This window comes from Typopeltis vanoorti, chromosome 23 (assembly GCF_054136105.1).
Source record: "Typopeltis vanoorti isolate ZY-2024b chromosome 23, IOZ_Tvanoo_1.0, whole genome shotgun sequence".
Classification (NCBI taxonomy): Eukaryota; Metazoa; Arthropoda; class Arachnida; order Uropygi; family Thelyphonidae; genus Typopeltis; species Typopeltis vanoorti.
In genome coordinates, this window is record NC_143571.1 from 10,440,334 (window position 1) to 10,462,010 (window position 21,677).

At 33.2% G+C, this 21,677-nt stretch overlaps 1 protein-coding gene across 4 annotated transcripts in view; it reads left to right on the top strand.

The window, feature by feature from the left end:
* Positions 1–21,677, top strand: part of E(Pc) (Enhancer of Polycomb) — a 371,838-nt gene that overhangs the window by 231,860 nt on the left and 118,301 nt on the right. For all 4 annotated transcript variants that reach the window (XR_016550343.1, XM_090413189.1, XM_090413191.1 and 1 more), the window contains 2 exons: positions 6,083–6,163; positions 14,435–14,567. Coding sequence is in view for 3 of the 4 variants with exons in the window: in XM_090413189.1 (XP_090269315.1) it covers positions 6,083–6,163; positions 14,435–14,567 (214 nt within the window). In the remaining variant the exon portion in view is untranslated. The remainder of the gene's footprint in view (positions 1–6,082; positions 6,164–14,434; positions 14,568–21,677) is intronic.

Sequence of the window (21,677 nt, forward strand, 5' to 3'; positions counted from 1 at the left end):
AGTGGTGAACCCATGGCTGTCCCCTCTATCTGTTTGTAGAATTTTCCTTGTCAAACGAAATAGCCTGAGTTCATTGTGAACTGAAATAGGGCTGAGATATCGGGAGGAAATTTGGCTTGGATGAGTTCTAAAGTTTCCTTGAGTGGGACATTGTGAATATGGAGGAGACGTCAAAACTGACCATTTTGTCAGTATGTTGGAGTGAGAGGTTTCTATACTGGCTTTAAAATGGGCTGAGTTTTTTGTGTGTTATAGTGTGTGAGCACTTTGGCTAAATGTTTGGCTAATTTGTATGTGGGGGAATCAATGCCATCCAGTATGGGACATAATGGCACATTTTGTTTATGTATTTTTGGAAGTCCATATATTCGGGGGGGGGTCTAGAGTTAAAAGGTTTTAGTTTGTTGATAACTTCCACAGGCCAAGAAGTGACCTTCTTAAGGAGCCTTTGGAGTGTTCTAATTTGGGAGCTGGTGGGATTATACTCAGTAGGGAGGTAGGTAACCCGATCTAACAATAAAGCATTAACTTTACCTGTGTAGTCGGTTTGGTTGAGAACCACAGTGGCATTTCCCTTATTCACTTTGGTGATTACTGTTTCTTTGTTTTTCTTCATTTGTTGTAGAGCTTTATATTCTCCTTTGGATAGGTTGGTTTTTGGTGGTGTTGCTTTGGTGAGAACACCGGCTGTTGGCGATATGGTTTGGAAGGTTGCAAATATGATGTTCTATCTGAATCATTATTTCCTCGGCCAGTATTTTCTTAGGAGTTATGGTGAAATTGTGGCCACTTGCCAGTGCGTTGAGTGCCTCAGGCTTCAAAGTAATGGAAGAAAGGTTGATTGAATGGAAGAAAGGTGTTGAGTGGTTGTTGATGTTTGGAGATAGAGTCCTTTTCCAAGTTTTAAAATTTTTTTTGATGTGCCGACTTTGTATCTTTTCAAATCTTTTGCTGCCAAAGTGCATGAGATGCCGTAGAGAATCGTCCAAAGGTTGTGGTTGAGTGTGTTGGAAAATCCCCTCCTCTAGCACCTGAATAGCTTTGTTTACGTTGGCCAGGAGAACATACACAGTGGTAATTTGTTTTTATAGTAGTGCAAAGCTAGGTCAGTTATAAATGCGGAGAGCCTTCTGTGAAGAGAAATGGTTCTTTAATATTACACTATTTGAGATTACCTCATTATCCCTGCAGTGTTTTAAGAAGGTCAAACGATTTAGTTGTCTCACTATCTTAGCTTTAGTTTGCCGTATTGGCAGGCCTTGCGTGAGATAGAATCTCCGTGGATAATTATAATTCTTGTAGATAGGCTTATACATTGGTAACACCTGACTGTTAAATTATTTAAGGAATTTACAACGTAAACTGGAATATTAATTAAAAGAAACTTTAATGACTACTTCCTATATTTCGGCAATGTTACATTGCCATCTTCATGGGAACATACAACTATGACACGTGCACGCAGGCACTACAAAAAGCAAATATAGGAGATATTTATTAAAGTTTCTTTTAATTAATATTCCAGTTATTTTACAATAATAACATTCTTTTACATCCCAACTTCAGACCCCACCAAAACTGCTTCTCCCATTCCGCTTTCATACTAGCTGTGTCTGTTCTGAGATTTTTATTAATATATGTATTGTGTAAATATATATATATTTTACAACTTTACTTTTTTATTTTTTTATTCAAAATTAAGTTTAATGTTTTTGTTGTCTTTTAGTCTAGTTTGTAAAAGTTTTGCTCTTCACAGAAGTAAACTCTTAAGATATGATAAGAACAAGAATTTAAAGTGCTTGTTAATAAAAAAAATAGAAGAGAATTTGTATTTTTGAATTCTAGCATGAACTTGATAGTTTAATTTTAACTAAAGTCGATGACTTTTGGAGAACCAGTTATTGAATAAGGGATGCGCATTTCACTAAACAAGTTGTCTTTGGTTTGTCATTTATACAGCTATATACAATAATCCCGCGATTAATGTGTCCTGATTAGTACATCATTTTTTTTCAATACACAAATTCTATTAGTGCTCCTCTCTAAAATTCGATTAGTACGCCTATATACATCTTAAAAATAAATGTTACAGATTTTACATATTTTCTATCTATACATTTTTATGGCTAACTATTTTAAAAAAATCACTCATCAGAATGAAATAATATAGTTACCGATTTAAAACATTTTACAAAGTTATTTTTAATGGCATACTACACTACTTCCATGTGCACTATGTATACTATGTTCCAAAATTTTACTGCCAAAATTTATGTCATCTGCTATAGTATGCCCACAGATTCGAGACCCTTCGACACTTCTGCGCATGTCACAAAAAGGAGAATCCATTCCGATAATAGGGTAATCAATCCATCTTCTGGGATGAGTTGTTTATTATTACACATCGGAAAATTAACTTCTCTTTTATGATCATTGTAGTTTTTAAAGTGGTAATCATTTTGCTTGTATAACAGTTGGGAAATTTTATCTATAAAATACGTGTTTTCTGGTTTTGGCGACCAATTCGTACGTCCTTCATTTCTTTCTCCCTTTCAAATGATATCCAAGAGTTAATTAAATCTCATTCTGAAGAATTGAGTGATTCTGACTTGCTAAATTTAGATGCACAGCGGGAAGATCCCAAAGAATATGAAGAAAATTTAACCACTGATAGTCAGCCAAAAGAGATTTCGCAGAAACAATTTGAAAATATTTTTCGTACAATCAAAGTTTTTAAGCAGAAATGCTTAAAGGGACCCTGATGAAGAGAGAAGCAGTAAAATTTGCAGAAGAGTAGAAGAGGCAATTGGGCCATACCATCAATTGTATGAAAAAAAGAAAGAGAATGCCTGCTAAACTAGTTAGCTCAATTCTTTGTTAAGAAGGAGAATAATAAAATTTATATTCTGAATATGTTTTATTATCTTTCAGCTTCATGGTTTTTCTTTAACTAGGCCTGAGACATACCTTAATTCTTTTATAAAAAAATTAAGGTCCAAAAAAGAAATTTGAGGAACGAATTATACTTTTTCCCCATAGCGTTATTATATTCGATTAGTGCATTTTCGATTAATGCGCCTGTTTTCAAGAACGCATTAGGCACACTAATCGAGGGATTGCTGTATATATATATATATATATATATATATCCTTTCTTTCATGCTTACATGGTGATCAGAAAATACATTGCAAAAATTTTGGATACAACTCTACCTTGTTAGAGTAAAACTTTAGTTTAATGCCCTTTTCACAAATGTCCCAATCAATGACACAATTCTTCTTCTACAGAACAAATTTCTGCCTGATGTTACAGATCTCCTACATCATTATAATCTTAATGCCACTTTTAAATCACCTTTAAATTAAAAAACATATTCAACACCTCTGATCTCTTCCCCCATTGGCACATCCTGGAGTTTATTGCATCTGTTGCACCTGTAACTTACCTTATATTGGGAAACTAGACGTACAACCCCTATCCATTAAAAAGAACACAAATAATACATTAAATATAACAATTTTGGTGAAGCAGGCCTCTCAGATTACGCTCTAACACCCTACATCGAAATGATTGGAAAAGTACTTGTTCTTTGCATCATACAAAAACTTGGTATGAATGGAAATTTAAAGAAGCCTGTGAAATATTGATTAACCACCCTAATCTTAATAATAATTGGGTCTTAAAAATCTCAAGAATTTGGATGGCACACATTCAGCCCACTTAGTTTCCAGCAAACTCTGACTTTAGGACTCTAAGCAATTTTAATTTTTTATTGGCCACTATCCATACCAGTTGCAATTTATATGTATACGTATATAAGTAATTTTATTTTCTGTTTATTTATTTATCTATTATTTTCTGCATGAACATGTTACTCTCCAGCTTTTTTTTTATTTATTTTTTATTTTTATGTTGGGCCCATATACAGGAGGTTGGCTGGTCAACCTATAGTACGTTAGTACCATATATGGGTGATGGGTTGTGAAAGGAGAAACTTGTTTACATTTGATTTGAATGCCTGTATATTGTATTCCTTGGGAAATACATCAGGGAAAGACTGTTCCACAGTACTGCAGTAGCAGGGATGAATGAGGAGGAGAAGAAACTTGTTCTGTGGGTTTCGAGGTGTACTGTAAAAGGATGTTGGGCGGCAGCTGTACATGTTCCAATGGGCTTGGTACAGGGTAGGGGAATTATTGATGCTGTTTCAGATTAACCTTTCCCGTGAAAGTATTTATAGAAAAGCATCTATGTGAAAGTGGGGGGAGCGAGTTGGTGAGGGATGGGTCATTTATTAGTCTAATTGCTCTCCTCTATATTGAGTCAAGCATTTTGAGGGAGCTTTTTGGAGCCCCACTCCAGATGTGAGAGCAGTATTCGAGAGCTGGGCAGATTTGCGACTTGTATAGTGCTAACAGCTGTTTAGAAGTGAAGTAGCAGCTTGAGCGAAAGAGAAAACCTAGTTTTTTGGAAGCTGAGGATGCAATGGTTGTGATGTGTTTATGCTAGGAGAGGCTTGATATCAGAGTACATCTCAGAAGAGAAATCTCATCTTGTCTGGGAATTTGAGTGAGAGATAAGACAGCTAAGAGCCCCCCCCAGTGTGTGTGTGTGTGTGTGTGTGTGTGTGTGTGTGTGTGTGTGTGTGTGTGTGTGTGTGTGTGTGTGTAGTCTGATGAATATCTGGAATGGGATACTGTGACATTCTAACACAATTAAGATTCCATGATTTCCTGTCAGATAAAACTCTGAAAAGTCACTGTATGTATGGGAGTGGAGAGCCTAGAATTTCTACATATCCTCTGGGAAAAAAACAATGAGTTTGAATCAATGTCATTGTGCCACTTGAGCCCTTACATGAAGCCATTAATAAAAGGTGATTACATGGTGATTGCAACAGAGATTTGTTACTTTTAAAGTGTCAAAGAACAGACTTTATTTTTCTTCTATGCATATACCGAGGAATGTAATAATTTACACTAACCATGTATATATTATTAATTTCCCTTGACAGGTTCCTTTTTAAATTTCAAATACAGACAGAATTTTTTTCAAAACAAATCATATTAAAAAAATAATCAATAGATAACAATCATCAGTTTTTGAAGCAGCTGCAAACATGAAATGCTTTGTGTCAGCAATCCTTGTACTTTAAGGAATGAACCAGAAAATTGTTGAAAGTTATGTCTTTTGTTGCTGGTTAATTTATAGACTGAATTTGTGTAGCTTACTGTGTATATCAACAAGATGTTTGTGACAGCAAAATATGGTATAGAAGCATATCCTTAAAATTAAAAAAAAATAATAATTTTGGTTCTTGTAAGCTATTTAAAATTTGAAGTCACTAATCCATATAAGCCATTTAAAGTTGCATATAGTGCAACCGCAATAAATGTTACATATGGTTATTTTAATGCTATCAGTTTCTTTCCTAGCCTGTTTTATGTTTGAATGTAGGGATATGGAATGTAATATAGCAGTATTAAAGAAAATGTTATTTCAGTATTTTGCATAAAGGCATTGAATGCTCAATTCTACTTTGAGTTTGGATTATCATTTTCTAATTTTCTCATTCTGTTATCCATATATTACAGTGGCTAATGTTCATATTCAGTATGAATAAAACATTCTTTAATGAATATCCACTTTAGTAATACAATAATTTTTCAGTCTCATAAAAAATTATTTTCTGTTTTTGTTGATTGTGTATTCTAAAAAAAAAGCCTGATTTTTTGTTATTTAATCACTTTAAATTATAAAGAGAAAAAATCTGGTTAATGTTTTTTGTTTACCCTTTTTGATCATAGCTAACTCAATATTAGCTGTTGAGCATTGATTCTTGAACAATGCTGTTTTGATAAAATTTCAGTAATGTGTTATGAAGTGATGTATATTATTAAATTGATTTGATTTTTTTAAGGTTTGTTTTTATGTTGCTTATGTATGTATGTATATATTAAAAGAAATAATAACTATTCTAGTCAATGTTTTAAATTGTTTATTGCTTGTTTGGCAGAATAGTCATACCTCAAATAATTGGCCCTGATTTTATATTATAATCAGACTGTCTGTCTGTTTTAGCACTCTTCTTGAAATGGTCAAACGAAGGGAAAAAACAAAACGAGAACAGCTACATTTAACCATAGAAATATTTGAGAAAAGGTAAGTATTATTAAATTAATAAACCATTGATATTGTTTTATGTTTTATATGTTTAGTGATTCATTTATGGAATTGATATCTATACAGAGTGTGGATTGGAAGAAGCACATAGGTTAAAAATATGATATACTAACATTTTATATTTGAGAAACTTTTCAGACTTTGGAGAGAAAGGGGACAAGGGAATCTGCCTTCTTTAGTCACTTTAGAGAAAGATTTCTGTTTTGACTGAGAATTATTGTTTTGAAAATTTCTTCCTATAATCCTGTTATAACTTAAATGTCCTTTAGACAGATTACTTTCTTTCTTAATCCTCCTCTACTACCTTTTACAGTGTTGAGGTTTCTTATTTCCGGTGTGTCCCATGTCTATAGATGTGCATGTTCATGGGGCTGGTTTGCTTGTTCTGGGGGACGAAACACCTGAGTTTCTGGGTGAAAAAAAAAACTCTACCTCTGTATTGAGACTGGCTAACTCACATTTTGCCGAAAGAAACCAGATAAAGGTTCGATTCACGTCATTGATGGGAATCGAACCCAGGTCTTTCTGACCAAAGGACTTTGTCTATAACAACTGAGCTACTGAGGCTCTAGACCTAGGGTTCCCAACCTTTTTGTTTCCTAGAGCACATTCTAAAATACCAGTAGGGTGACGGGCATCATCTATTTTTTCAAGCAAATTTTTTGAATTCTTTTGTTAAATGAATACATACAAAGTTTACATTATAATCAAATATTTTATTACTTAATAGTTTACATTATATAAAAATTTAAATATATATATGTAAGTTAGTGTGATCTTTGGCATTGCATTTCATTGGCCAGTGCTTCATAATTAGGAGAATATGAGGATATTCAGTTCTTAAACAATCATCAAGATGTGCATCAGTGAGTCATGATCTATATTTTGATTTTATGATATTCATAGTTGAAAACAATGATTCGCAAAGGTATGTGGAACCTAAAAATGATTTTATCTTGTACGCTGCTCTTTTTAAGAATGGAAACTTTTTTCTATCCACTAGATTGATTCCAGAAGTTTTCATCTGTTATATGGGATTTTAGCATAATGTCATTCTGAAGATCCAAAATTTCTAGCTCCAGTTCTTCAGCATTACTTGAACAAGCTTTGCAATGCATGCAGCTATTTCCATTATATTTACTTGGCAAGTAAAAGGATTGATAAAAAAAGGAGATCATTGGCTCAATGATAGTAAATTCCTGAAATCTCTTTTCAAAGTGTTCTTTAAGCGCTTGAAGATGTTTAACAAATGGTGACAAGTTAAATTCGCTAACGCCTACCATTTTTGTCATATTTGGGAAATGAACTATGATTTTATGATATTCATAGTTGAAAACAATGATTCGCAAAGGTATGTGGAACCTAAAAATGATTTTATCTTGTACACTGCTCTTTTTAAGAATGGAAACTTTTTTCTATCCACTAGATTGATTCCAGAAGTTTTCATCTGTTATATGGGATTTTAGCATAATGTCATTCTGAAGATCCAAAATTTCTAGCTCCAGTTCTTCAGCATTACTTGAACAAGCTTTGCAATGCATGCAGCTATTTCCATTATATTTACTTGGCAAGTAAAAGGATTGATAAAAAAAGGAGATCATTGGCTCAATGATAGTAAATTCCTGAAATCTCTTTTCAAAGTGTTCTTTAAGCGCTTGAAGATGTTTAACAAATGGTGACAAGTTAAATTCGCTAACGCCTACCATTTTTGTCATATTTGGGAAATGAACGGGAGTTCCCATCTGCAGATGTGATATCCACAAATCCAGTTTTGCTTTAAATGAGTTTACAGAGCCTATCATTTTAGCGGCATGTCTATCTTTTCCTTGCAACTCCAAATTTAAAGAATTCAATTTTTCCATGATGTCTGTGAGAAAACATAAATCCAACAGCCGGCAAAAGTCATTTAGTTCATCAAAATTTTCATTTTAGACATGAAGATATTTTTTTTCTTCAATTAAGCTTAAAAATCTTGTAAGGATCATTAATTAAGGATTATAAAAATCAGTAAGTAAACCTTTACTGAGCCAACGTACTTCGGTATGCAGGATGAGATCAGGTTCTTTATCTTCGATGGCTTGCAATAGAGCCTTGAAAAGTCGGTGCTGCAAAGGGGCTGCTTGAATAGAGTTGATTATTTTTGTAACAACTTTCATAACATGTCCAAAGGGCAGTATTATTTTACTGCACAAAGCTTCCTGGTGGATAATACAGTGGTAGGACATAAAGTTTGGAAATGAATGATCTTTCTTGCAGAGTGCAATAAATCCATTGATATTGCCAACCATTGCTGGTGCCCCATCAGTAGTTATCACAGACAGCTTGTGCAAAGGCATATCTATCGACTTGGCGTATATTCTGAATGTATTATAAATATATTCACCTGTTGTTCCTCCTTTCATGGGTAATATTTTCAGTAGATCTTCTTTTACAGTGAAGTTATTAAATACCATTCTCACCATAACTGCTAACTGTGCTGTGTCTGATACATCTGTTGACTCGTCAAATTGTAAAGAGAACCAGTTACATATTTCCAAGTCACTTTTTAAGTGAGTTTGTATGTCCATTGAAATTATATGTATTCTTCTTGTGACGGTGTTATTTGACAATTGTAAATTTTGTATTGCTGACATAATCTCACGTTTGTTAGAAAATCCCTCAAATAAACAATCGGCACCAGTCAAAAATGCTTCTTTTAACAACCCGCCATCTTGGAATGGTTTTTTCTTCTTTGTGAGAATGTGAGAAATTTTTAAAGAAGCAATGGTGGCATTTTTAGATGTTACCACATGTCTAGTGAAAACTGACTGTTGGGCAGACAGGTTCAGTTTTAGTTGATTTATTTTTTTTGTTCTTATTTCAGATTTAAGTGGATAATTCGTATTAAAGGTGGCATGCATTGTCTGGAAGTGATGTTCAACATTATGTTTTTTCAGAATTGCAACGCTACTGTTGCACAACAAACACAATTATCGTTAAAATTATAGGTCAGTGTTAAAATTATAGGTTCATTGTCTTTTACTTGATTCACTCATTTTAGGATTAAAAATCAAAATATTTCAAAAATTTAAGTACAAGACACCGTTAAAATTATGTGCATATAACTAGCAACAGATACTGAACAACTTCGAACGTGCGTCTACTTTACATTGTATGCGTTTAATACTCATCGTGTGTCATTACCGCATGGTGGCCGTGGGCATAGGGTTGGGAATGCCTGCTCTAGACAGATTACACTAGTAGCATTCTGTTTAACAGTTTCACAGAAAGTTGACTTAATGGCTTAAACTTTCTTGTATTATGCACTTATTAACTTCATTATTTCAGGATTGATAGTGACATTTAATAGTGTGTTGCTCATAAAAATCATTTACGATTACATAGGATGAAAATCTCCTAAACTTTTTTTTTTTTGGGGGGGGGGGGGGGGTGGAGCAATCATTTCGAATTAAGCCAGTGGTGTAAAAGAGCTACAGAATTTTCTTTGAAGAGATGTCCATTTTTATAACTACTTTTATGGAGAAGGAGAGCCTCATTCCCCAAGTATACTATGTTGTACGTGATTAGTTTTGAAGTTTACCATATTCAGTGTAGTACTGTTTGCTAATTTTTTTTACTACAGAAGCCTGTCTGTCCAAAGTATGTTAAATTACATTCACAAGGAATCTGCTAAACACCAGCTGGAGACTGAGGTGAAAGTTTATATTTTGTAGATGGTAGGAAAATAGAAATTTAAGAAAAGATGTAGGTTTCTCCAAATCTATAGGCATTATCTTATTTAAGATTCTACTTGAAGATTTGGTGATGCCAGAAATAGATGGATGCGGAAGCCTTGCATTCTGCTAAAATATCCTTCAGTATAGGAATATTGGAGTCAGTTATCCCTTAAATTTCATAAGAGGTTGTAACCATTTAATTCCATTAAAGTTTTGATAGTGAGAAGCTTTTGTTGTTAGGATGAAGGAGAAGAGCAAATGTAATATATGTACTCTATTAATTAAGGATTTGACAACCCTAATATTTTGGGAGGTCTGATGAGTGGAAACTTGATGTATTTATCAGTGATAAAATTATTTTTACCTACAAAAAGAAGGTATAGCCACGGGTTCACCACCATGCCCCCCCCCCCATTGCTAACTTTTTATCTGGAAACTTTTGATCTAGCTTCATTTACTTTAAAACTTACAGTTTGGCTTAGATATGTTGTTGATGTTTTCATCTGACCATACGGCTGCCTAACTTTAAACACCTTCCTCAGCCACATGAACAAACAACATGAACACATATAATTACCATTGAAATTGGAAATCAGAACTCACTTCCTTTCCTGGATATACTAAACACAAATCTACCTTCAGGCAGTCTATCCTTCACCACCTACCACAAGCCTACAGATTCACACCAATATATACACCGACTCTTACCACTGCCACTTGGTCATTAACATTTTCAGAAACAGAGCTATAACAATTTGTTCTAATGAGCAAGCTCTTAAGCAAGAATTATTACAAATTATTAATAATTCATTTATTCATAAACAGTGGCTATAGCAAAATTACCATTAATAAAATTCATAACTTAGAAATGCAAATATAGATTACAGTTAAGTCATAGCTATCCCATACTTTAAATGGTTACCAGATAAAATAAACAGAATTCTACACAATTATAACCTTAATAACAGTTATGCTACTTTTAAACCAAGTATTAAAAATAAATAAATAATAATAATAAACATATTCAATGACTCCAGCCCACCCTGGGGTATACCGAATCCATCATACCTGTAACTCACCTTGTATTGGTAAAACTGGATGCACAATTCCAATCTATAAAAAAAAAAAAAAGAACACAAACAGCACATTAAATTTAACAATTTTGGTAAAGCAGGCTTCTCAGATCTATAGATCTGAGAAGCCTGCTTTACCAAATATTTAAACTCTATGCCAAATATTGATCGGAAAGGTTTCTGTTCTTTGCATCATAATCTGGTATGAATGCAAAATTAAGGAAACTTGTGAAATTTTGATCAACCATCCTAATCTAAACAATCATGGCAGTATAAAAATCCCAAGAATATGGATGCCACATATCCAGCCCTCATAACTTCCTCAAATTCTCTAGTAAACTCTCACTTTAGTACTAACACAATCATTTCAGCTCTTATTTGCCCACCACCAATACTGTTTTTGTTCTAATTTATCTGTGAGTAATCTCTAGCTTAATTTGTCTCTTAGTTAGTCACGCTAACAAATAAGCGTCACATTAGCATACTTGTAGGTTGGAACGTAGCTTGTTCTTTGTGTGTGTGTGTGTGTGTGTGTGTGTGTGTGTGTGTGTGTGTGTGTGTGTGTGTGTGTGTGTGTAGTCCAGATGATACCTTGATATGAAGGTCAAATGTCAGGTGATTATTTTGGTTCATATGAAACTTAAGTTTTACTATAACGCAGTAGTTGTTTTCATACTTTTTCAAAAATGAATGCTGATCACCATATAACTATGGCAGAAAGCTATATTATAATAAAGAGCAGAATAACAAATTCCTGTTTTTAGATATGTTAATCAATTAAAAGATAGGCAGTGTTATATTATTTGATGTTTACAAAAAGCCCACTCATACCAATTAGTATTATCATGCCAATATCCTTTTATCATATGTGTGGAGTCTTTTGTGGCAGCATAATCACCCTTCCCACGTAGAATTTTATAATCTATCGTTTGTGTTTTGCTAGTATTGCTTTGTATTGTTTCAGCTTAGTATTGAATTAAGTTTTAACGATTTTAATGTATTGCATTGTGCTTATGTGTATAATAAACTTTTGCTCATTGAAAACTCAGTTGTCTGAAATTGCCATCCAATGCACCACTTGTAATAATGTATGAATCTAGCCGGGGGTGGGTGGGTGGGGGGGGGAGAACAATTAAGTTGCGAGTTCAAGGCACGACTGCACAATTGTTTCACACCTAAACATATTTAAGAATTTGCTTCTTATTTTGATTTTCTTTCATAAACTAAATGTCCTAAAATGGTGCAGCTAAAAAATATAAATGTTTTAGGACACTAAGGGGAGCAAGAGCTTGGACACCTTTTATTTGGGTGATATCACGTATAGTAAGAAATTTGTTTTACAAACAAGATAAAAAATAAACTTGTAAGAGTAATTAACAATTATAGGAAAGTAAAAGGGGGACACAACACAACAATATGTTTACATACATCAATAACAAGTTATCATCAAAATCTTTAAACCAGTCTTAAAATTTCCAAGAAAATATTCTACTGTGTATAACCTCAGATCAGACAGGGAACTTACAAAATTCAAGAAGGTGAACATCATAGCATCATCATTTACAAATGCAAATATAACTCAGGTCTTATTTCCCATGACTTCATGGAACCTCATGAAATGATGCCTTGCCTTTAAGTTCTCATTTTTGCAACATTTGAAATTCATTCTATCATTTGTGCCATACATCAGATGAATTATGTGCCAACAGTCATCTAAAGGCCATATGAAACAGTGTATTGCATATGGCAAATATGCTAGTCATGTTTTTGACTTGCTCACATCTCTGTATTGCCTTTTTTTTTAATAACTTTTATGAATCTTCAGAATTTATTTTTTCATCCAGTTTCTGATGTTTTTTATCCTAGTGATATTGAATTTAATTGAAGGTTTTTTCTTTAAATCCACTATTATTCATCATCTAAATGGATCCCATTGTGAAGGAAAGTGGCATTAGACCTGATATCAAAATTGTGTTAATGTCAGCTCTTTACTTTATGCAGATAATATTATCCTCTTAAGTAAATCCATTACAAGTCTTCAGGATTCTGATTCCTTAACTAAATTGAATATTTGATTTAACAAATTTTGTATGAAAATCAACAATAAAAAGACAAAGACTACGAAAATAGGTAGGAAAACACTGAAAATATCAAGTGCATTTGATATCTGCTACTTTCCTTCACAATGGGATCCATTTATGTGATGAATAACATTGGATTTAAAGAGTGGTGAGTGCAATGAATGCAGAGAGAGAGCACAAGACAGACAGACAGGGAAATTGGGGAGACAGGGAGAAGTGCTGTGTTAGAGCTGAAGATGATGGTTATGGGAGTGGATGTGTGAGTGGACAAGAAAGGATTCAGATACTGTGTGTGTGGTAGCAGTGAATTCATTTAAGTTATGGTATGATAAACAATAATAAATTTCTGAATGGGGGGCACCTATAGAACAAACAAAATTTTTCTGTTATTTAGGTATAATTTTTAGTGAAGATGACAAATTAAATATGGAAATACTTATCAAAATAAGCATGAAAAATATGGACATAGACAACAGAATAAGCAAAACTACTGTGGTGGAGAGCAAGTTGAATAAAGTTATATAGAATAAGAGAGAAATTAGCCAAAACACTAAACTAGCAGAATACAAGACAGTGGCCAAACCAGTTTTCATTTATGGATCTGAGAATTCGGTTAGACCTGTGTTTCTCAAAGTGGGGCAATTTGAAGATTTTTTTGGGGGGAGGGGGGCAATTAGAAAATGTACATGTACATATTTATATTATACTTTTTCAGAATTTGGCTGACTATTATGCTAGAGGGAGTTGGGGGCATCAAAATCTTTGAGACATTGAGGTGGGGCATCAAAATCTTTGAAATGTTGAGGTGGGGCATGATCCAAAAAAGGTTGAGAAACACTGGGTTAGACTAAAACACTTATTTAAGACTAGCAGAGTTCATAGATATGAAATTTCTGAGAAAAATCTGGTGACTGAGCACGTTATCCATGGCAGACTAGTATTAAAAATGAAGATATTAGAAAGGGCCTTAGCATTGTTAGTATTCAGGAATATGTGAGCATGGCTCATTTAAGGTGGCATTGTCACTAAACAGAATGGGAGAGGAAAAGTAGCAAAACAGGTGTTGATCTCATGATAATTGAGAAAAGATTGAGAGGAAGACCAAGATCTAAGTGCATTGATGTAGTTAGAAGTGTTTTAAAAGATCAAAATATAAGATTTGACAATATTAGAGTCTTGATTGATAACAACCTAATGTGGAGGAAAATTATTGAAAAGAAGTTACTGATAATGTAAATTTTTTATGTCACAGTATCTTGTTACACCCACTTACAGGGACAGGAATTTATTGATTATGATGATGCCTTCAGAAGTTCTGTACATGGATGCTTAAATTAATTTATGAATTATACTCTTTTGTTTTTGTTTATTTTTAATTAGGTATCAAGCTGGTGACTTTAGTGGACAAATTTTAGCAGAAGTTTCAGCTATCAAGCATCCTCGACCAAGCTTTGTTCCTGTCAATAACAGTCAGGCAGTATCTAAACAAGAAACACGGGTATCCAAACTTAAGGTGAGTTTGAAATAGATGTTAATACTAATGAACATGGTGTATTTGAAGTGTCATATTTTTAAATAATGAACTCATTCTTTAATGACTAAATTAAAGTTATTAGCATATACATGAATTTAGGTTTTTGTACTAGTTTCTTGCATACTGTGGCATGTGCATCCTCATGAGTAAATGAAACAGTAGTAATTCAAGACCACTTAGGAAACAACTAGGATGTAATTCCTGTGTGAGACGTTGTTGTAGTCAGACTACTACTAATTCATGCCCTTTTTTGTTTCATGAAAGACTAAATCTAATTTATAAGTTCTTTGCTGAATATCCTTAAACTGCTCTTTCAAATGGATTTTTTTGACTTCACAGATACCACAAAAGCAGAAAATTTTGTATATCCTGGCTTCTTCAAAGATTAATGCGGTTGCTTGGTTATTTTATTTTTATATGTATATAGAGCATACTTTTTAAAAGGTGTAATTGCCACTTTCAAGAACTAAAGCTGTTTTATCTGTTCAGTGGTTCAGATTTTATACCTGGAATATAAGACCACTTCATGTTTCGACAATTTTTTTTAATTTCAACTATCTTATATGCTGACATGCAAGACGGGTGGTATTTCATATGGTGATAATACTGCAAATTTATATGAATAACAACCACAGAATCCTTCAGATAGATAAACTCATAAATGGCACATATTTAAATCTTTATTTAAATATGCCATTCTCACTGTTTTTTGTGAGGGCAGTATAAATACCTGAATGCTATATATATAAGATATTTTTAAAAATAAGACTAATTAAAAAACAACAACAACAACTTATGAATAGATGGAAAGGGATTTGGTTGAGAAATATAAATCGCTAACTAATAAGAACAGCGACTGTATACATTGCTAGCTCAGTAAATAACTATAGGAAGAAGCTTATCTAATCTGATAATGCTGATCAGGTGATTTGTGTGAATGTGACAGGAATAGGTGTGGTTCATGGAGGAAAAAAAATCATCTTGTACAATTTATTGTGCCTGTCATATGTATTTCTTTCTTTTTTTAAAATATATTTCACTTTATCTTCTGATAACTCTTTTATTCACTAATGATCAGTGTTTTTTTTTTTTTTTTTTTTTTTTTTTTTTTTCATAGTAGTATAATATATGCATAAATAATTTTGTTCTTAATAAGTTTAATTCTTGGAATTCACTTGTCAACCTGGAGTTTCACAATCCTGAGTTATAGATAAGCATTGATCTGCATATCTGTTAGTTTCTCTTACCATAAATTCCATCAGTTAGAAATAAAATATAATGCAGATGGATTTTCTGCATCAAATGTAAAAATAGCTCATCTTCTCTACTGTACTCCTGAACCAGTACTGCCATGTTACTGACTGGATTTCATTCATGTGAAAGTGAAAATTTAGAACCTTGCATTCTGAAATATTTTCCTCGTCAGATGAGAAACTGCTATGTAAATACAATACCTGATTGAAATCGGATCATCATCTGAATTATTCACTACATCTTCAAAAATTTGAACTTCATGTTGTTTTTTTTTTCTTTTTGACAGTGGTTCAGGTGGATTTTTTACATATGTTTCTAGTTTGTTGGCTTTCATCAGATGCATTCTTCTTATAGAATATAGAAGGATTCATTTTCAGTTAGGAATAGATAAATTTTTTCTCCTTTGCATATACTGTCTAAAGACTGAAAGCAGCTGTCTCTATGTAGCGAACAACATACCCTCCCCAACTGCAGATGCAAGAAAAACATCTGTAATATATTTGTCAACAAATAGTGCAATTAGAAACAACTGGGATAAAAATGGCACTACCTAATGAAACACATGTTCCCTATCACAGAAACTATGCTGCATTGACTCAAGCAAAACTGTTTGTTGTACCACCAAACACAGTATCTAACTAAAAACAATTGTCCTAACATTTGCCCAAATTTTCAATTACATGAAATAAGTATATAGGGTGCTTAAAGGTCAAAGCTGTATAACTGAGAAGAGACCTCCACATAGTCTTTAAAGGAATGTGGAGAACCGACCAGGGCTTCTGACCTAATGTCAAATCCTCACCTTCTTGTGATGCACCCTGTTAGGTATCTACCTAGATACTGAATGGGTTGGCAATTTGGGATTTAGCCGACCAAACTGTATTCTTATTGGCTTAAATCAAAATATAAAATGATGGTACAACATGACAGAATTTCATGCTGGCTGGGGCATCGGCTAGTTAAACAAGCCCCCCCCCCCCCTCCATTCTTTTTGACAGGGAACAGGGTGAACAGCGAAAAATCAGCTACTGGAACAAATCCTGAAACATACCCCAACTCAACATCACTGGAGTTCAAGATCGGCGCTATCAACATAAGAAGCCTGAATGGCAAAGAAATCGAGCTAGCTGAGGAATTGGATAAGTACCAGATCGACATAATAGGGGTGACTGAAACAAAAAAAGACAAAAACCGGTGAGATCTTTCTGAGCAATAAATACAAAATGTTATTTTCAGGCAATGACAATCAAGGAAAGAAGGAGTAGCTGTAGTATTCAATACTAAATACGAGGCTAATCTTCTTGAATGGAAGGTGTAGAGTGATGTGGGCAAATATCAGAATGGGGAACTGGACAATGAGACTTATTTATGCCTCTGATCACACAGAAGATCTATTAAGATAGAGTGGAGGAATTTTTTGAGACTTTAGAGAAAGCAACTGATACAGTGAAAAAGGAAAAGTTGTTCATTGTTTGGGATCTAAATAGAAGAGTTGGAAATGATTGTTAGACATACAAAAATATTTTGGGAACATTTGGAGAAAAAAGCAAAACCAATGGCAAATATCTGTTGGATTTCTGCTCAGGACATGGACTGGTTATTACTAACACGATGTTCCAACATAAAAATGTGCACAAATTCACATTGAGAGAAGAGGCAAGGAATAAGAAAAGTCTCATTAACTATGTTATTGTTGATATTGATGTTTTCTCACTGGTGCAGGACACTAGAGTGTACAGAGGATTTGAAATTGGAAGTGATCACTATTTAGTCTTGAGCAGGATAAAATTGAATTTCATATTGAAAAGAATAACATGTAAGAAAGTTTTAAAGCGAATAAAAGTTGAGCAGCTCTCAGATGTGAACTGTAGACTAAAATACACAAAGGTTATTGAAGAAAAAATGAAAGAGTTTGAGAACATGAATCAAACCTTGGAGTTTCAGTGGCAAATCCTGAAGAAAACATTGATTGATTCAGCCAGATAAGAATGGTGAGGTTGTCTACAAGGTTACAAAATCAGAACTCCATTGTGGACACAGGAAGTTAAAAAGACAGTTAAGGAATAGAAGAAAGCATATCACAAAGTTCCTGGCAAATAAGTTAGCTTGTGCTTTTAGAGAATACAGAGACAAATCTAAGAAAGCTAAGCAAAAGTCACAGGAAGACTTTGGTAAGAACATAGAAAATAAATTTAAATAAATTATAATATAGGAATTATCTCACTTAAAATATTATTTATTAGTATAATTTTTACCTGAGTATCAAAGGCATCTTCATTTTACTTAATAAGTTAGAAAATTTAATGACCTTTTTTAGTTATCTTACATTAGCTACTTAGGTGGCATCTTTTTGAATTGTCAGTTATTGTTCTATTAGCTTTTTTTTTACTGAAGATGCCCTTCATACTCGTGAAAAATTATACTAAAAATAATATTTTATGTGTGTTAATTTCGGTATTATAATTTATTTAAATATGCCTGTTCACGGTATTTCCTTATTCAAACACACAGAAAATAAATATCAACAAGATGGCAAAATATTCTAAGGGCTGTTGAAAAAGCTCAGGAAAAAAAAATGTGCTGTAAAAGGAAGAGATGATAAAGCTGACATGAAAACTAGTGAAAAAGATGGTTATCCTTGATGTATGGAGTAGTTACTTTGAAAAATTTCCAAATGAAACAATCAGTGACAGCACAGTAGTAAAAAAAAAACACTTGATAGGCATGCAATCAAGAATACATATCCATATACTTGAAGTAGAAAAAGCGATCAAAAGCCTGAAATGTGGAAAGGCAGTGGGAATAGATGATATTCGATCAGAAATGCTCAAGTTTGGAGGTATAAAAGTCTTACAGTGGGTGCACTTCATAGTTCAGAATGTCTGGACAGAGGGACGAATTACAGATGATTGGAATAGAGCTCATAGTACCCATATATAAAAAGGAAAATAAAACTGAATTTGAGAATTACAGAGGTATTGCTTGATATAATGCCCCATTGACACCATAACAGTAGCATTTTGAATAGCTTCTCTCTTGGCACCTTGTCATACTTTTGCAGATCTACAAAACTTAAATACAGATCTTTGTCATATTCCATGATTTCTCAACTATTTGTCTACCGAGTGTTCATATTAAGATTTTTGCAATATACTTGAGAAACAGTTGAGAACAGTTTTAGAAGGGAAGCTGGGTGAAGAACAAGCTGCATTCAGACCAAATAGTGGCTCTCAGGATCATATTTTCACTTTACGACAAATAGTTGAGAAATCATGGAATATGACAAAGATCTGTATTTAAGTTTTGTAGATCTGCAAAAGTATGACAAGGTGCCAAGAGAGAAGCTATTCAAAATGTTACTGTTATATGGTGTCAATGGGGCATTATATCAAGCAATACATAGTCTTTGTTTGAGTTGTAAGTCAGCAGTTACAATTGAAGGAAGTACAGGAAGATGGTTTAATGTTAAATCTGGTGTCAGACAAGGATGTACTTTATCCGCTCTGTTATTCATTATCTGTATGGATCACATTATGAAGGAAAGTGACATTAAACTGGATATCAAAATTGGAGATGTTAATCTCAGATCTTTGCTTCATGCAGATGATGTTATACTTCTGAATAAATCTGCTACAAGTCTGCAAGATTCCCTGACTAAAGTGAATAATTGTTGTAATATATATGGTATGAAGGTCAGCATTAAAAAGACAAAGACAATGAAAATATCAACTGCATTGTGAATGGAGAACCTATAGAACAAGTGAAACATTTCAACTACTTAGGCACGATTTTTAGTGAAGATGGTAAATTAAATATGGAAATAGACAACAGAACCAACAAAGCTGGTATGATAGGAAGTCAACTGAATAAATTTATATGGAATAAGAGAGAAATTAGTCGGAACACTAAATTACCTATATACAAGTCAGTGTTCAAACCAGTTTTAACTTATGGATCTGAGAGCTGGGTCAGAAATAAAACACTTGACCAAAGACCGGAGACCACAGATATGAGAGTTCTGAGAAACATTAGAGGCGTGAACAGATGGCATCAGTGGCAATATCATATTAAAAACGAGGATATTAGGAAAGAACTTAACATTGTTACCATCCAGGAATGTATTAGCAGAGCTAATCTCAGGTGGTATGGTCACTTAAACAGAATATGAAAGGAAAGATTAGCAAAAAACAAGTGTTCTCTGCTAGGTCGACAGGAAAAGACCCAGAGGGAGACCGAGATATATGCGGATTGATACGGTGAAATACAGTGCCTTATAAGATAGAACTATAAGATCTGATAATGTTGAAGTCTTGACAGGTAACAGACTGATTTGGAGGAAAATTGTAGATAGGAAGTTAGTAATGATGTAAGTTTTTCATATAGTACTATCATATCCTGTACATATCAGGAATTTGATGAAGATGAAATAAGTGTTGTTTGATTGCATTTAAAATTTTCAATGTCATTAAGACATTAGCAAATGCTAACTTAAATTCTACTGAAAGAGTTGCAACTAACATTCTATATTAACTTTGTGTCAGTGAGCCTGTTTGGTAATAAAGCAGCATTCAAACAGTAATGAGAAGTCCTGTAGGTACGATAAACGTGTGAAACGCTTCCTAACATGAACTTGTTAAAATCTCTTCCCATATATCCAACACATGTCTTCATCCCTTATTTTGTCTTCAGTTTGATGTTTAGCATGGCTCTCTCTCCATTCTCTGCTCAGTTTTCTTCATTTTATCTAGGATTTGTTTGGTTCTTAGCCATGTCTCGGATTTATATGTCATAATTGGAATGATACACTGGTTGGAAAGTTGAACTCTATTTTCTGGTTTTATTTTATTTCACTGGAATATTTCAGTTTGCCAAAAGCCATTCAATAATGACTTTTGGCAGACTTTCTTCATAAATGCTTCTTTTTCCTAAGGTAAAGGTTCTACCAAGGTATACATATTTTTGTACTGCTCTATTTTGTTATTTTCTGTTGTTATTTGTTCTTCTGTTATCTGGTTTCCTTCAATATTTGTCAGTATTTTAGTTTTTTCATAGTTTATGTATAATCGTACTTTATTTGTCTGTGTTTAATTCATTTCTTCATTTCTCCTAGTTCTCTTTTGTTTTTTGCTATTGCCACAGTATCATCAGCATATCATAAATGATTTCGTGTTATTAATTGCAAAAAAAAATATCACTCCAATCTAATTCACTCAGGTCATATTCTGATACTGCATTGAATAATTGGGGTAAAATAGTATCTCTTTGGCATACTCCTTTATTTATTTGGAATAGGCTGCTCTGTTTATTTATAAGGATACTTGCAGTTGTTTTTTTGTACATTTTGTTTTTTAGCTGTATATTAGTTTGGCTTACTCTATGTTGCTTCATTGCTATTAGAATTGCTTGTTTTTCAACTGAAGCGAAGGCTTTTTTATAATCTATAAAATCTAGATACAATGATTAGTTATAATCTACATTTTTCCTTTTAGCTGATTCAATATTCATATAAAAATAATAAAATAATAACAGAATCTTGTGATTCTGTTATTATTTTTATAACTAGTTTATATACTTATGATAGCAAGCTTATAGGTCTGTAATTTTCTATATTTTTCTTATTAACCTTTTTGAACAAGAGTATCATGATAGCATTGTTCCAGCTAATTGGTATATCTTTCTGTTTTAGGCATTTATTAAATAGCGTGTTTATTACTTCTGTAGTTCTCCTGCTGCTTTCATGATTTCTATTGTAATTCCATCTTTTCCTGGCATTTTATTATTTTTCATATCTTTCATTGCTTGTTCATTTTTAAAATGTTGTATTTCTGGAAGACT